The 18440-nt window shown below is 41.4% G+C and overlaps 1 protein-coding gene across 1 annotated transcript in view; it reads right to left on the reverse strand.

The window, feature by feature from the left end:
- Nucleotides 1–18024, reverse strand: part of LOC138851644 (dextranase-like) — a 28915-nt gene extending 10891 nt beyond the window's left edge. Inside the window, exon 1 of the mRNA XM_070080968.1 lies at nucleotides 17983–18024. Coding sequence (XP_069937069.1) covers nucleotides 17983–18009 — 27 coding nt within the window. The 5' untranslated portion in view covers nucleotides 18010–18024. The remainder of the gene's footprint in view (nucleotides 1–17982) is intronic.
- Between the last annotated feature and the right edge of the window lie 416 nt (nucleotides 18025–18440).

Here is an 18440-nt window from a genome sequence, read left to right on the forward strand (position 1 = left end):
TATGTGCACCAATGCCCTGTGATCTGTTATTATTTTAAAATGGCGCTGAAATACATACGGTTCAAAGTATCTCACACTTTCTACCACTGCCAAGGCTTCTTTATCAGTGATGGCATACCTGACTTCCGGTCCCTTAATCTTTCTGCTAAAATACGCTACTGGGTGTGGGTTATTTTCCTTGTCTCTTTGCATTAGGCAACCTCCTATTGCAACTGCTGAAGCGTCTGTATGTATCTCAAACTCTCTGGAAAAATCAGGAACCACTAATACCGGCTCACTTGTAAGCTCAGCCTTTAATTTTTCGTGAGCCAACTCATGTTCTTCTTTCCATACAAACTTAGCTTTCTTCTTAGTTAGATCTGTCAGTGGTGCTGCTAGCTCTGCAAAACCCTTAATATGTCTTCTAAAGTATCCTGCTGCACCTAGGAACCTCCTGACTTCCCTTGCTGTTCTAGGTCTTGGCATTTCAGATATTGCCTTACACTTATCAGGGTCAGGGCGAATCCCTTCAGGGCTTACCTGAAAGCCTAGAAATTTAAAGCTAGTGGCTGCTATTATACATTTCTTTGCATTCAACTTAAATCCTGCTTTATCCAGTAGTTTTAGTGTCTCCACAAGGTTGTCTACATGTTCTGGAAATGACCGGGAGTAGACTACCACATCATCAAGATATGCCAGTGAGTGTCTACCCAACACAGGGCTGAGGATGAAGTTTATAGCTCTTTGGAAGCTAGAGGGCGCGGTTTTTAACCCGTAGGGCATTCGTTTAAATTGGTATAATCTGACCCCATCTGAGAATGCTGTCTTCTCTCTATCTTCTTCTGAAACGGGGATGGCCCAATAAGCTGACTTAGCGTCCAAAGTCGAAAAATACTTAGCTGTTCCAAATGAATCAAGAATTTCCTGGATTAGGGGCAAGGGATAACTATCAGCTATTGTTAATTCATTCACTTTCCTATAATCCACACAGAACCGATAAGAGTTATCCGGTTTCTTTACCAACACTACAGGTGAGAGCCACGGTGATGAACTCGGTTCAATTACATCGTTCTGGAGCATGGTATTACATTCCTCCCTTATTACTCTCTTAGCCTCTTCTGGGAGTCTCCATTGACGGGTTTGGACAGGTAAACTGTCACCTGTAGGTATAGTATGCTCAATCTGGGGCAGCAAGCCTATATCTCCTTCATCCATTGAAAACAACTTTGGAAAGTTCCTTAAAGCATTCTTTATTATTTCCTTCTCAGAACATTTTAAATGATTTAGATTTACATCATTAAATGTCTTTTCCCTTTTACTTTCGTTCTGGGTGGGAGCGGCAGGCGTCACTACCCTTTCTGGGAGTCTGGTATTAAGTGCTCCACATTGTTGACCTCGGCCAGGTAGCCTAACGGAGTCAGGTTCAAAAATTAAGTCTTTGGGGATAATCTCAGCTGATGTTAACCTTCTACCATTCTTGAATCTTAACGCTTTACTTGTCAGATTTATCACTGGTATTAAGATATGTCTTTTCTCAGAAACCTGGGCTAGATGATGAGGCACCAGGAAGGATTCTAGCTTCCCCGCTAATTGTAAGATACTTCCTGGCTCGACCTTCCTTCCCACTGAGCCTTTAATAAATTTGAATGTATTAGGTGGACATACCTGGTTATATAATACATGAACTGCATAATCTGCGTCTGCAGAGTTCACATTAGGTAACTGCGCTTCAAAAAGTGATTTAGATGGGGTTTTGAATAATTTATTACTCCTACTCATAGAAGCTACTATTGAGGGATGTTCTATGAATTTTATTGGAAAGGAAACCTCATCCAGTATCAGCCGACTGGTTCCCCTTCCTTTGCCATACGACAAGAGGAAGTCAAACCTTCTGAGAAAATCCATACCTAAGAGTAAGTCCCCTGGAAACCTTACTCCAGACACTACTAAACAAGCGTGAACTTTATAACTTTCACCCAGTTCAAAGTACAGGTCCGTTTGTCCCTCGACATTAATATCATTACCATTTACAGCAGTAATATCTCTCTTAGCTTTGCTTATTTTACAACCCCTCCAGTTATTACATACATCTCGCTTAATTATTGACACCTGACTTCCCGTATCAATGAAAGCTACCAATTTTTTTCCATTTACTCTTATTTTAATCATAGGTCTTTCATCTTTGGTAACAAGGTTATCAGACCTATCTTTCTTAACCTTGTACCTTCTTCTTTCGTTAGGAACGAAAATTAGGGCAGTTGGCCCTAATATGGCCAATCCCGCCACACTCCCAGCATTGATTAGTTCTCCGAGCATTCTGTTTATTACGCCCACCACCGCCTGTCCTGCGGTGCGGGGGTATATACTTCTTCTCATTATTGGTTGTCGCCACATATGGTGACTCAGGTGTTACTCTCTCTGAGGCAACAATTCTATCTCCCTTTCTGTCTCTACCATATTCGGACTCGAGAGACATGGCATATTGAACTAGTTCTTCGAAGGTTTTAATCGCTAGTACCATAGCAACTCTAGTTCTCATCCAGACTGGCAACCCTTCACAAAATACCTGCTTTTTATAAAGCTCCAGCTGTTCTGCATTATATTTTAAAGTTCCGCTCACATCTTCCACCCTGGACCATACCAGACAACTGAAGTCCCTTAGAGTGTGTCCTTCCTTCAGTTGCAATTGTTCCAGGTATCGATGGATATTTTCAACTGATACTGCCGTCTGGAACCTATATCTTATAGCATCCTTGAAATTACTCCAGTCCTTTACGTTAATAAATTGTGGGAGACTAAATATGGATGCTGTGTTATCTACAATTGCCCTGAATCCCAGTGAAACTTTCATTTTTTCATCAGATATATTAAGCAAAATGGCCTCAATATTTTTAATCCAAGCTTCTACTTTGATATTTCTTTCGATGGGATTCCTCGGCAAATCTTCTACATGAAATTTCGGCAAATTTTCTAAATATGGCCTATCAACAATTACTGTCCCACACATAGAGGTTCCAACACTACTATCTGGAGCTGATGCCCCAGATAAAATCTTTTGCTGAAGCATAGGGTTCGTTGGGACGTTGAGTGGCTTGGTTAGGGAAGGATTGACCTGGGAAGGCTGGAGGCTCAGAAGTTGGGGTTGGGTCGGGAGTCCCGGTATATTAGATAAGGACCCATTCGGGGAAATACTGAATGGTTCCCCAGCTGTAGTTACAAGTGTGGGTGTTTGGTTAGTATTTACAGGAACAGCATTGGGCAGGTGAACACCTGACACAGCAGGGGAAGCTATGGTTACTGAGGGGTTAGGTATACTAGTAACTGTAGAAGCAGGCGCAGAAGTGGGAACCCTATGGGCAGCTACCCCAGGGACTTGGGGAGCAGGTACAACAATAGGGGATTGAGGGTTACTCATAACTTGAGCAATAACACTATGAAGCACAGAGTTAAGATAAGGATACATACTATAGTCAGCATTAACTGGGTTATTAAAATACGGAGGTATGGGGTTAGTAGCATCCCGGGTTGGTAAAGTTGATACTCCCGGGCTAACAGCAGTGGTAGATGTATTAGATACCACTGGGGCCATAGTATTCGTGGTACTACTGGGGGTCACCGTGGAACCTATATTCGTTCCTGAGCCTTGGACCTGGGGATGGTTTGTCCCTGACATATGTACCCCTGAAGTATTATTTATCACTGAAATCTCATTTTCTTGATTATTTATACCGTCACTAACATTAATCACTGAATCTTGCTGTGGAACCATGTTGCTAGACTCTTCACTTGAGCCTGGTGCGAGATCACTAACATTGACGTTAGCCTCTGCCATTCTGTTCACGAGGAACTTCACCTGTATCCTACTGGATCGTCTGATTGCACTATTTAACGTCTTGCTACGCAAATTATATTTGGTCATCACCCACCTGACAACCATAAGAGTAGGATTGTCCTGGTTTATTCTTAAGGTTACGGTCACAGTGAACGGTAAAACAAATGATAGGCGACACAAAGAAATTAATATTTGGTTTTGATAGCAAAAACCGACCAGTCGTAAAGCACGTGAGCCGCGTTTAATGATAAACGCTAAACCGCTGCCACCATGTGAGACCTCTACCCACTCTACCGGAGGTATCCCAGCGAGTGAGCACGTCCCCTGTATATCCCAGTGCTTAACAAGCTAGGGAATAGCATATGAAGGTACAAATAAAAATGGGAACTATGGCTATAGTTTACTTAATAACATAAAAGGGCTAGAATACAACATCTCCTGATGGAAATTTACACAATATAACAATTGACCTATGAGACTTATTACCAGGGGGAAGGGTAGATGTTATCAGTAACACGGACTAGTACTCACTCTTAATTCACCGACCAGCTGACCCGAGGTTCCCAATGCGTGGTCTACTACACACGCGGCTGTCCAGAGCTCTCGCTCGACGGACCTGTCACCAACAACCTCCTTGCCCCGCTCTTCCCTGGGCTTATATCGTAGTCAAAGTACCCCCCTCCCCAATGTTGTATGTACCACGTGTACGACCTGACGCCTAGGTCTGAGGCGTCAAGAACAAAAGACCTCAGACGTGGGCGTGGCTACAGACGCCTGCCAAGGCAAGGTGTGACCATATAATTGGTCAAATTAGGTCTCCCCAGAGACCTCACAAGCCCAGCTGGACTACATCACAAGTGCTGGTGGAAATGATATTGGGAAGGGTAGGAGAGAAGAGCTGCTAGATAAGTACAGGTCAGCTATAGATTTCATTAAGTCTAAGGGAGGGATCCCAATCATATGTAGCATCTTGCCTAGAAGGGGAGTAGGAAATGAATGGTTGTCTAGGGCAATTGGTGTAAATTGCTGGCTAGACAGATACTGCAAGGAACTTGCAATCCCATTCATTGACAACTGGAACAACTTTTATGGCAAACATGATATGTATGCAAGGGATGGGGTTCATCTCTCTGGGGCAGGGGTGGTAGCACTTGCAGACTCGATTGAGAAGGCCATTGGTGAAATGCCTATGATTTTAAACTGATGGAAGATAGAGGTATGGGTGTGTGTGGGAAACAAGCAGGTTGCAACACTAGGGTTGGAAACAGTAAATGTATAAAAGGCATTCAGCATGAAGTTATAAATAAAGACAATAGAACAGGTCAGCAAACAAAGGGGGACAGCAGAGGGCAGCAAGGGACTAGCTCCCTTAAGGTTTACTATACTAATAGCAGGAGTGTTAGAAATAAGATAGATGAGCTAAGATTAATTGCAAGTGCAGGAAACATAGATATTATTGCTATAACAGAGACCTGGCTCAATCTGAAAGATAGAGAGATGCCCTCTGAATGTCACATACAAGGCTATAAATTATTCCACACTGACAGGGTCAACAGGAAAGGTGGTGGAGTAGCGATGCATGTCAGAGACAATTTAAATTGTTGTGTTAGACAAGATATTAAATTAGAAGCGTCAGCCACTGAATCTGTTTGGTTACAGCTTCTCGAGGGCCGAGAAAAACTAATTTTGGGTGTGATTTACAGGGCCCCAAATCTTGATAGGGAGTGCAGTAAACTTCTATGGGGCGAAATTCGTAAGGCATCTACATACGAAAATGTTGTGCTAATGGGAGATTTCAACTATAGACAGATTGACTGGAGCAATTTGACAGGAAATTTAGAGTCGGGTGACTTTCTTGATACGATCCAGGATTGTTTTTTAAAACAGTTTGTGACAGAGCCAACTAGGGGAAATAACCTCCTTGACTTGGTTCTTGCCAGTAGGGAAACACTAATTAATAATCTTGAGGTTAATGATGAGCTTGGGGAGAGTGATCACAAATCACTCAGTTTTAACATATCATGGAATTCCCCTAATAATGGCAATCAAGTCTCCGTCCCTGACTTTCGCTTGGCTGATTTCATAGGACTGAAAAATTACTTAGGTGGGCTGAACTGGAATGACCTGACTAGGGGTCAGGTAGGTGGTGATGGTTGCCGATATGATGCTTTCCAGGGCATAGTTCTAGCTGCTCAGTCAAATTATGTTCCAAATAGGGAAATCAGATCAAACAAAAATGATCCTAAATGGATGAACAATAGATTAAAATATCTGATTGGTCAAAAGAGAGGCATATATAGGCAAATCAAAAGAGGAGAGGGGCAATTAAGAAATCGATATATTCAGTTAAAGAGAGAAATAAAAAAGGGAATTAGAAAAGCAAAAAGAGATTATGAGGTTAAAGTTGCAAGAGAATCGAAGACTAACCCAAAAGGATTCTTTCAGGTATACAGAAGTAAGATCAGGGACAAGATAGGCCCACTCAAAAGTTCCTCGGGTCAGCTCACTGACAGTGATAAGGAAATGTGTAGAATTTTTAACACATACTTCCTCTCAGTTTTTACACAGGAGGATACCAGCGATATTCCAGTAATGATAAATTATGTAGAACAGGACGATAATAAACTGTGCACTATTAGGGTCACAAGTGACATGGTCCTTAGGCAAATAGATAAATTAAAACCTAACAAATCCCCAGGCCCTGATGAACTGTATGCAAGGGTTCTAAAGGAATGTAAAGAGGAGCTTAGCACACCTTTGGCTAATCTTTTCAACATATCACTACAAACTGGCATGGTGCCAGATAAGTGGAAAATGGCAAATGTGATACCTATTTTCAAAACAGGTGACAGGTCCTTAGCTTCGAACTATAGACCAATAAGCCTAACCTCCATAGTGGGAAAATTTATGGAATCAATAATTGCCGAGGCAGTTCGTAGCCACCTTGAAAAGCATAAATTAATCAACGAATCTCAGCATGGTTTTACAAAGGGGCGTTCCTGCCTTACGAATTTATTAACTTTTTTCACTAAGGTATTTGAGGAGGTAGATCATGGTAATGAATATGATATTGTGTATATGGACTTCAGTAAGGCTTTTGACAGGGTCCCACATCAGAGACTATTGAGGAAAATTAAAGCACATGGAATAGGAGGAGAAATTTTTTCCTGGATAGAGGCATGGTTGACAAATAGGCAGCAGAGAGTTTGCATAAATGGGGAGAAATCAGAGTGGGGAAGCGTCACGAGCGGTGTTCCACAGGGGTCAGTGTTGGGCCCCCTGCTGTTCACAATCTACATAAACGACATAGATGAGGGCATAAAGAGCGACATCGGCAAGTTTGCCGATGACACCAAAATAGGCCGTCGAATTCATTCTGACGAGGACATTCGAGCACTCCAGGAAGATTTGAATAGACTGATGCAGTGGTCGGAGAAGTGGCAGATGCAGTTTAATATAGACAAATGCAAAGTTCTAAATGTTGGACAGGACAATAACCATGCCACATATAAACTAAATAATGTAGATCTTAATATTACGAATTGCGAAAAAGATTTAGGAGTTCTGGTTAGCAGTAATCTGAAACCAAGACAACAGTGCATAAGTGTTCGCAATAAAGCTAATAGAATCCTTGGCTTCATATCAAGAAGCATAAATAATAGGAGTCCTCAGGTTGTTCTTCAACTCTATACATCCTTGGTTAGGCCTCATTTAGATTATGCTGCTCAGTTTTGGTCACCGTATTACAGAATGGATATAAATTCTCTGGAAAATGTACAAAGGAGGATGACAAAGATGATCCCATGTATCAGAAACCTTCCCTATGGGGATAGACTAAGGGCCCTGAAACTGCACTCTCTAGAAAGACGTAGAATTAGGGGGGATATGATTGAGGTTTATAAGTGGAAGACAGGAATAAATAAAGGGGATGTAAATAGTGTGCTGAAAATATCTAGCCTAGACAGGACTCGCAGCAATGGTTTTAAGTTGGAAAAATTCAGATTCAGGAGGGATATAGGAAAGTACTGGTTTGGTAATAGAGTTGTGGATGAGTGGAACAAACTCCCAAGTACCGTTATAGAGGCCAGAACGTTGTGTAGCTTTAAAAATAGGTTGGATAAATACATGAGTAGATGTGGGTGGGTGTGAGTTAGACCTGATAGCTTGTGCTAACAGGTCGGTTGCCGTGTTCCTCCCTTAAGTCAATGTGACCTGACCTGACTAGGTTGGGTGCATTGGCTTAAGCCGGTAGGGACTTGGACCTGCCTCGCATGGGCCAGTAGGCCTTCTGCAGTGTTCCTTCGTTCTTATGTTCTTATGTTCTTAAGAACATAAGAACGAAGGAACACTGCAGCAGGCCTACTGACCCATGCGAGGCAGGTCCAAGTCTCCTACCAGCTTAAGCCAACGCACCCAACCTAGTCAGGTCAGGTCACATTGATTTAAGGGAGGAACACGGCAACCGACCTGGTAGCACAAGCTATCAGGTCCAACTCACACCCACCCACATCCACTCATGTATTTATCCAACCTATTTTTAAAGCTACACAACGTTCTGGCCTCTATAACTGTACTTGGGAGTTTGTTCCACTCATCCACAACTCTATTACCAAACCAGTACTTTCCTATATCCTTTCTGAATCTGAATTTTTCCAACTTAAAACCATTGCTGCGAGTCCTGTCTAGGCTAGATATTTTCAGCACACTATTTACATCCCCTTTATTTATTCCTGTCTTCCATTTATACACCTCAATCATTTCCCCCCTAATTCTACGTCTTTCTAGAGAGTGCAGATTCAGGGCCCTTAGTCTATCCTCATAGGGAAGGTTTCTGATACATGGGATCAACTTTGTCATCCTCCTTTGTACATTTTCCAGAGCATTTATGTCCATTTTGTAATACGGTGACCAAAACTGTGCAGCATAATCTAAATGAGGCCTAACCAAGAATATATAGAGTTGAAGAACAACCTGAGGACTCCTATTATTTATGCTTCTTGATATGAAGCCAAGGATTCTATTAGCTTTATTGCGAACACTTATGCACTGTTATCTTGGTTTCAGATTACTGCTAACCAGAACTCCTAAATCTTTTTCGCAATCCGTAATATTAAGATCTACATTATTTAGTTTATATGTGGCATGGTTATTGTCCTGTCCAACATTTAGAACTTTGCATTTTGTCTATATTGAACTGCATCTGCCACTTCTCCGACCACCGCATCAGTCTATTCAAATCTTCCTGGAGTGCTCTAAAATCCTCGTCAGAATGAATTCGACGGCTTATTTTGGTGTCATCGGCAAACTTGCTGATGTCGCTCTTTATGCCCTCATCTATGTCGTTTATGTAGATTGTGAACAGCAGGGGGCCCAACACTGACCCCTGTGGAACACCGCTCGAGACGCTTCCCCACTCTGATTTCTCCCCATTTATGCAAACTCTCTGCTGCCTATTTGTCAACCATGCCTCTATCCAGGAAAAAATTTCTCCTATTCCATGTGCCTTAATTTTCCTCAATAGTCTCTGATGTGGGACCCTATTTATTTATTTATTTATTTAGTAATTTAAGCATACAAACAGAGGTACAAAAAATACAGGTAAGAGCAGCATGCCAAAGCCACTTATATGCATAGCATTACGGGCTGGCTTAAAATTAACTTAAGATTAACTAAGCAATGATGAAATCAGTGATAGAACATTATTGTAAACAGATAACTATAAAGCACAAATGAGTATTACAAAGAGAGGTCATATGGTTGCTTGCATTGCTGTACATTCAGTCGAATGGAGTATTCTGTTAGGTAGTGTATTTAAAAAAATAATAAAGTTAGATTGGGTCCTAGGTTTAACATTTGTGTGATATAATTGTGAGTAACATATAGGATATACAATTTATAAGGTTCAGTTATTCAGTATTTATTTGGTTTTGAGTGAGTAAGTGATCTTTGAGAAGAGACTTGAATTTATAAACAGGTAGTGTTTCTTTTATATTTACAGGTAATGAATTCCAGATTTTAGTGCCTTTTATATGCATTAAGTTTTTGCATAGCGTGAGATGGACACGAGGAACATCAAAGAGTGATCTGTGCCTTGTGTTATGGTCATGTGTTCTGTTGAGGTTGGCAAGGATATGAACATTAAAATGGTATAAAATACCGACAGGTTGTTAGGTAAGACACATATGCAACAGTTAGGTATCTTTATTTTGAAACGTTTCGCCTACACAGTAGGCTTCTTCAGTCGAGTACAGAAAAGTTGATAGAAGCAGAAGATACTTGAAGACGATGTAATCAGTCCATCACCCTTAAAGTTTTGAGGTGGTCAGTCCCTCAGTCTGGAGAAGAGCATTGTTCCATAGAATGAAACAATATGGATATGTTTGAGGGGAGGGTTAATATCAGAGTTAAGTGTTCTATGTATGTAATAGGTGCAATAATAAGTATGGATGTTTTGTATGGTGAGTAGGTTGAGTGTTTTGAATATTGGTGGAGTGTGCTGCCTGTAGTGAGAATTTGTTATCATTCTAACTGCAGCCTTACTGAAGCCTTACTGAAGCCTTACTGAAGCCTTACTGAAGTCCATATACACAATATCATATTCATTACCATGATCTACCTCCTCAAATACCTTAGTGAAAAAAGTTAATAAATTCGTAAGGCAGGAACGCCCCTTTGTAAAACCATGCTGAGATTCGTTGATTAATTTATGCTTTTCAAGGTGGCTACGAACTGCCTCGGCAATTATTGATTCCATAAATTTTCCCACTATGGAGGTTAGGCTTATTGGTCTATAGTTCGAAGCTAAGGACCTGTCACCTGCTTTGAAAATAGGTATCACATTAGCCATTTTCCACTTATCTGGCACCATGCCAGTTTGTAGTGATATGTTGAAAAGATTAGCCAAAGGTTTGCTAAGCTCCTCTTTACATTTCTTTAGAACCCTTGCATACAGTTCATCAGGGCCTGGGGATTTGTTAGGTTTTAATTGATCTATTTGCCTAAGGGCCATGTCACTTGTGACCCTAATCGTGCACAGTTTATTATCGTCCTGTTCTACATAATTTATCATTTCTGGAATATCGCTGGTATCATCCTGTGTAAAAACTGAGAGGAAGTATGTGTTAAAAATTCTACACATTTCCTTATCACTGTCAGTGAGATGACCCGAGGAACTTTTGAGTGGGCCTATCTTGTCCCTGATCTTACTTCTGTATACCTGAAAGAATCCTTTTGGGTTAGTCTTCGATTCTCTTGCAACTTTAACCTTATAATCTCTTTTTGCTTTTCTAATTCCCTTTTTTATTTCTCTCTTTAACTGAATATATCTATTTCTTAATTGCCCCTCTCCTCTTTTGATTTGCCTATATATGCCTCTCTTTTGACCAATCAGATATTTTAACCTATTGTTCATCCATTTAGGATCATTTTTGTTTGATCTGATTTCCCTATTTGGAACATAATTTGACTGAGCAGCTAGAACTATGCCCTGGAAAGCGTCATATCGGCAACCATCACCACCTACCTGACCCTTAGTCAGGCCATTCCAGTTCAGCCCACATAAGTAATTTTTCAGTCCTATGAAATCAGCCAACGAAAGTCAGGGACAGAGACTTGATTGCCATTATTAGGGGAATTCCATGATATATTAAAACTGAGTGATTTGTGATCACTTTCCCCAAGCTCATCATTAACCTCAAGATTATTAATTAGTGTTTCCCTACTGGCAAGAACCAAGTTAAGGTTATTTCCCCTAGTTGGCTCTGTCACAAACTGTTTTAAAAAAAATCCTGGATCGTATCAAGAAAGTCACCTGACTCTAAATTTCCTGTCAAATTGCTCCAGTCAATCTGTCTATAGTTGAAATCTCCCATTAGCACAACATTTTCGTATGTAGATGCCTTACGAATTTCGTCCCATAGAAGTTTACTGCACTCCCTATCAAGATTTGGGGCCCTGTAAATCACACCCAAAATTAGTTTTTCTCGGCCCTCGAGAAGCTGTAACCAAACAGATTCAGTGGCTGACGCTTCTAATTTTATATCTTGTCTAACACAACAATTTAAATTGTCTCTGACATACATCGCTACTCCACCACCCTTCCTGTTGACCCTGTCAGTGTGGAATAATTTATAGCCTTGTATGTGACATTCAGAGGGCATCTCTCTATCTTTCAGACTGAGCCAGGTCTCTGTTATAGCAATAATATCTATGTTTCCTGCACTTGCAATTAATCTTAGCTCATATATCTTATTTCTTACACTCCTGCTATTAGTATAGTAAATCTTAAGGGAGCTAGTCCCTTGCTGCCCTCTGCTCACTTTGTTTGCTGACCTGATCTATTGTCTTTATCTATAACTTCATGCTGAATGCCTTTTATACATTTACTGTTTCCAACCTTAGTGTTGCAACCTGCTTGTTTCCCACACACACCCATACCTCTATCTTCTATCAGTTTAAAATCATAGGCATTTCACCAATGGCCTTCTCAATTGAGTTTGCAAGTGCTACCACCCCAGCTCCAGAGAGATGTACCCCACCCCTTGCATACATATCATGTTTGCCATAAAAGTTGTTCCAGCTGTCAATGAATGGGATTGCAAGTTCCTTACAGTATCTGTCTAGCCAGCAATTTACACCAATTGCCCTAGACAACCATTCATTTCCTACTCCCCTTCTAGGCAAGATGCTACATATGATTGGGACCCCTCCCTTAGATTTAATGAAATCTATAGCTGACCTGTACTTATCTAGCAGCTCTTCTCTCCTACCCTTCCCAATATCATTTCCACCAGCACTGAGACAGATAATGGGCTTGTTCCCATTACCTGACATGATATTATTCAGCCTGATAACTATGTCCCCAACACCAGCTCCAGGGAAGCACACTCTATCTCTCATCTTCTTATTCCTATTACAAAAAGCACGGTCAATATATCTTACCTGAGAGTCACCAACCACAAGAATGCGCTTACCTCTGTTAGCAGGGGCAGTAGTACCCTTACCTTCACTGGCCACTGAAGTACATTCATCCTGAAGAACAGAGAAGCAATTTCCTACCTTCAGATCTTCACTCTTAACTTTCCTTATTCTGATTCTCCTCCCATTACTGGGAACCACTCGCCACTTGTAGCAGGTGCTGGACTGCACCTCACTGCTGGTAGCCGTTGCTACCTCCCCACCTACAATCTCCTCACAGCGAGAGACAGACTGCACCTCACTGCTAGAAGCCTCATTCCGCTCAACTCCAGCCACCTCACACACTCTCCCAGACCCATTGAGGTGGACCTTCAGCCTCCTAATCTCCTCCTGGAGAAGCAAGACCTCCTCCTTCAACTCTCCAACTTCAATTTTTAAAACACTGCAGAAGCAAGCCATGCTTTGTAACCGTCCACGCTAATCCCCAAAGCAGCTCAGGGTCTGTGACCTCACGTGACGACTGACCACTGACCACACCAGGGTACACATAAGAACATAAGAAGAAGAAGAAGAATATAAGAACGAAGGAACACTGCAGAAGGCCTACTGGCCCACGCGAGGCAGGTCCAAGTCTCCTACCGGCTTAAGCCAATGCACCCAACCTAGTCAGGTCAGGTCACATTGACTTAAGGGAGGAACACGGCAACCGACCTGTTAGCACAAGCTATCAGGTCTAACTCACACCCACCCACATCTACTCATGTATTTATCCAACCTATTTTTAAAGCTACACAACGTTCTGGCCTCTATAACGGTACTTATGAGTTTGTTCCACTCATCCACAACTCTATTACCAAACCAGTACTTTCCTATATCCTTCCTGAATCTGAATTTTTCCAACTTAAAACCATTGCTGCGAGTCCTGTCTAGGCTAGATATTTTCAGCACACTATTTACATCCCCTTTATTTATTCCTGTCTTCCATTTATACACCTCAATCATATCCCCCCTAATTCTACGTCTTTCTAGAGAGTGCAGTTTCAGGGCCCTTAGTCTATCCTCATAGGGAAGGTTTCTGATACATGGGATCATCTTTGTCATCCTCCTTTGTACATTTTCCAGAGAATTTATATCCATTCTGTAATACGGTGACCAAAACTGTGCAGCATAATCTAAATGAGGCCTAACCAAGGATGTATAAGAACATAAGAACATAAGAACGAAGGAACACTGCAGAAGGCCTACTGGCCCATGCGAGGCAGGTCCAAGTCTCCTACCGGCTTAAGCCAATGCACCCAACCTAGACAGGTCAGGTCACATTGACTTAAGGGAGGAACACGGCAACCGACCTGTTAGCACAAGCTATCAGGTCTAACTCACACCCACCCACATCTACTCATGTATTTATCCAACCTATTTTTAAAGCTACACAACGTTCTGGCCTCTATAACGGTACTTGGGAGTTTGTTCCACTCATCCACAACTCTATTACCAAACCAGTACTTTCCTATATCCTTCCTGAAACTGAATTTTTCCAACTTAAAACCATTGCTGCGAGTCCTGTCTAGGCTAGATATTTTCAGCACACTATTTACATCCCCTTTATTTATTCCTGTCTTCCACTTATACACCTCAATCATATCCCCCCTAATTCTACGTCTTTCTAGAGAGTGCAGTTTCAGGGCCCTTAGTCTATCCTCATAGGGAAGGTTTCTGATACATGGGATCATCTTTGTCATCCTCCTTTGTACATTTTCCAGAGAATTTATATCCATTCTGTAATACGGTGACCAAAACTGTGCAGCATAATCTAAATGAGGCCTAACCAAGGATGTATAGAGTTGAAGAACAACCTGAGGACTCCTATTATTTATGCTTCTTGATATGAAGCCAAGGATTCTATTAGCTTTATTGCGAACACTTATGCACTGTTGTCTTGGTTTCAGATTACTGCTAACCAGAACTCCTAAATCTTTTTCGCAATCCGTAATATTAAGATCTACATTATTTAGTTTATATGTGGCATGGTTATTGTCCTGTCCAACATTTAGAACTTTGCATTTGTCTATATTAAACTGCATCTGCCACTTCTCCGACCACTGCATCAGTCTATTCAAATCTTCCTGGAGTGCTCGAATGTCCTCGTCAGAATGAATTCGACGGCCTATTTTGGTGTCATCGGCAAACTTGCCGATGTCGCTCTTTATGCCCTCATCTATGTCGTTTATGTAGATTGTGAACAGCAGGGGGCCCAACACTGACCCCTGTGGAACACCGCTCGTGACACTTCCCCACTCTGATTTCTCCCCATTTATGCAAACTCTCTGCTGCCTATTTGTCAACCATGCCTCTATCCAGGAAAAAATTTCTCCTCCTATTCCATGTGCTTTAATTTTCCTCAATAGTCTCTGATGTGGGACCCTGTCAAAAGCCTTACTGAAGTCCATATACACAATATCATATTCATTACCATGATCTACCTCCTCAAATACCTTAGTGAAAAAAGTTAATAAATTCGTAAGGCAGGAACGCCCCTTTGTAAAACCATGCTGAGATTCGTTGATTAATTTATGCTTTTCAAGGTGGCTACGAACTGCCTCGGCAATTATTGATTCCATAAATTTTCCCACTATGGAGGTTAGGCTTATTGGTCTATAGTTCGAAGCTAAGGACCTGTCACCTGTTTTGAAAATAGGTATCACATTTGCCATTTTCCACTTATCTGGCACCATGCCAGTTTGTAGTGATATGTTGAAAAGATTAGCCAAAGGTGTGCTAAGCTCCTCTTTACATTCCTTTAGAGTTGAAGAACAACCTGAGGACTCCTATTATTTATGCTTCTTGATATGAAGCCAAGGATTCTATTAGCTTTATTGCGAACACTTATGCACTGTTGTCTTGGTTTCAGATTACTGCTAACCAGAACTCCTAAATCTTTTTCGCAATCCGTAATATTAAGATCTACATTATTTAGTTTATATGTGGCATGGTTATTGTCCTGTCCAACATTTAGAACTTTGCATTTGTCTATATTAAACTGCATCTGCCACTTCTCCGACCACTGCATCAGTCTATTCAAATCTTCCTGGAGTGCTCGAATGTCCTCGTCAGAATGAATTCGACGGCCTATTTTGGTGTCATCGGCAAACTTGCCGATGTCGCTCTTTATGCCCTCATCTATGTCGTTTATGTAGATTGTGAACAGCAGGGGGCCCAACACTGACCCCTGTGGAACACCGCTCGTGACGCTTCCCCACTCTGATTTCTCCCCATTTATGCAAACTCTCTGCTGCCTATTTGTCAACCATGCCTCTATCCAGGAACCTCCTGTGGTTTATTTAAATTTGACAATAAAAAATGACCACATGAATTTACAAATCTGAATCTTTGTAGGATTTTGCATAATTCATATTTTACTTTTAGTTATACGTTTTATTATGTGAAAGGGGAAATAAATAATGCAAATAAGGAAGGTCATGGATTATCCCAGCCAAGTTCTCTGTCAGTCTTCTAATGGTAAAATTATTTATTGCAAGTCAGTGCTGGATGACCTTTGTGGATGTAACCCTTAGTTATGATTATAATAATTTATTGCAAGTACACTTAAGGGGTAGAACGGAGGTGTAGTGTGCCTTATGAGGAGTAACCTTGATGACACTTAATGTCTTCACAACACACTCACACTTTCCGCCGCCCACTCACCACCGCCCACTCGCCACCGCCCACTCTTCACTGCTTGCTCTTCCCCGCCCATCCTGCTTCGCCCTCTCCTCCCATGTCTCATTCCACTCTCTACCTTGATATTCCGCCTCATTCCCTAAGTCATCCTTTCTTTCTACGGTTGTACATGGTACACTGATACCGACATAAATGTCCTGAAATGTACACAAGTGTTCTCATTTGTGTACACTTCAGGGCATTTATGGAAGGGAGAGTTTCTCCACCAGCGGTTTCACCAATCATAATGAACCCAGTCATGGCGAAACGTATCCTCATTCCACAGTTCCTTTCTCCCTCCATAGTACTTTATCCACAGTGGTATATTGCAGACCATTCTGGAGAAATACCCTGACTTTGCTAGCTGTAAATAAAGCATTACCACATGTGTGCATGTGTGTGTGTGTGTGTGTGTGTGTGTGTGTGTGTGTGTGTGTGTGTGTGTGTGTGTGTGTGTTAGTTACCATTTTGTCCTAGGCACATGTCGATTAGACACTAGGCCTGTTGTATATGCGTGCGTGTGTGTGTGTGTGTGTGTGTGTGTGTGTGTGTGTGTGTATGTGTGTGCACTCACCTAGTTGAGATTGCAGGGGTCGAGTCCAAGCTCCTGTGTGTGTGTGTGTGTGTGTGTGTGTGTGTGTGTGTGTGTGTGTGTGTGTGTGTGTGTGTGTGTGTGTGTGTGTTTGTGTGTGTGTGTTTGTGTGTGTGTGTTTGTGTGTGCGTGTGTATGTGTATGAGTGTTAGTTACCATTTTGTCCTAGGCACATGTCGATTAGACACAGTGTATATGAGTGTGTGTGTGTGTGTGTATGAGTGTGTGTGTGTGTATGAGTGTGTGTGTGTGTATGAGTGTGTGTGTGTGTGTGTGTATGTGTGTGTGCGTGTGTGTGTATGAGTTTGTGTATGTGTGTGTGTGTGTGTGTGTGTGTGTGTGTGTGTGTGTGTGTGTGTGTGTGTGTGTGTGTGTTTATGTGTGTGTGTGTGTGTGTATGAATTTGTATATGTGTGTGTGTGTGTGTGTGTGTGTGTGTGTGTGTGTGTCTCAACAATCAATGTTTGCACCAATAACTCACTACAGTTGTGACCGGGTGTGGAAGTATGAATTGCTCATTACACTATAATTTGTTCATGATTGTAGCCATGTATAAACTTAAGTAACCATTCTTACAGGATTCATTACCTTTGTAACTTGTGAGTTCATTACCTTGTACCTAGTTCAGCCATCACAACTTTGGGAGCCCAGTCCCTGGACCCATTACGTACCTCTGTAATCTGTAAATACCTTTGTAACTTGTCATGACTAGACCTACCTGGAGTTCATTACCTTTGTAAATTGTGAGTTCATTACCTTTGTAAATTGTGAATTCATTACCTCTGTAACTTGCTCAGCTATCAAAACTTTGGAGTCCAGTCCCTGGACCAATTATGTACCTCTGTAATCTTTTGACTACCGCCCACAGGATGGGTATGGGGTGCATAATAAACATATTAAACTTAAACCTCCATATATAAGCTATTTCATTACCATTCCACTTTACCTTCTGTTCCTGGAGCCACCATTTCATTCCTCGGATTAAACCTAATTATCTCCCATTCTTCAGGCGCTATATCACCCTTACGAGTCAATCGTTTCCCTATAAATGAAACAGCAGTAATATTAATACTAATAACGCAGTTACTACTAGACATACACTGATCATTAAAACACCGTAAGGATATTAAATCACTGGCCAAGATCGTCTCAGAAATAAATCACCTTGAATACAAGTCTTGGCTGAGAACTATCGGGCTGTCAATTGTTTACATAAGATACGACATTGTTGGTCCCAGAGACATGTGTGATACTGTTTAATTTATATAATAAAATTCACACTATTTTTTCCATTATGGAGAGGTACATGTTGCAATACAAGCTTTCATTGGGACAGCTTGATAAAGCTCTGTATAGAACTTTGTCAGATCATACACAAGATATAAAATATACACATGTATACAC

This window comes from Cherax quadricarinatus, unplaced genomic scaffold (genome assembly GCF_038502225.1).
Source record: "Cherax quadricarinatus isolate ZL_2023a unplaced genomic scaffold, ASM3850222v1 Contig1373, whole genome shotgun sequence".
NCBI classification, from domain to species: Eukaryota; Metazoa; Arthropoda; class Malacostraca; order Decapoda; family Parastacidae; genus Cherax; species Cherax quadricarinatus.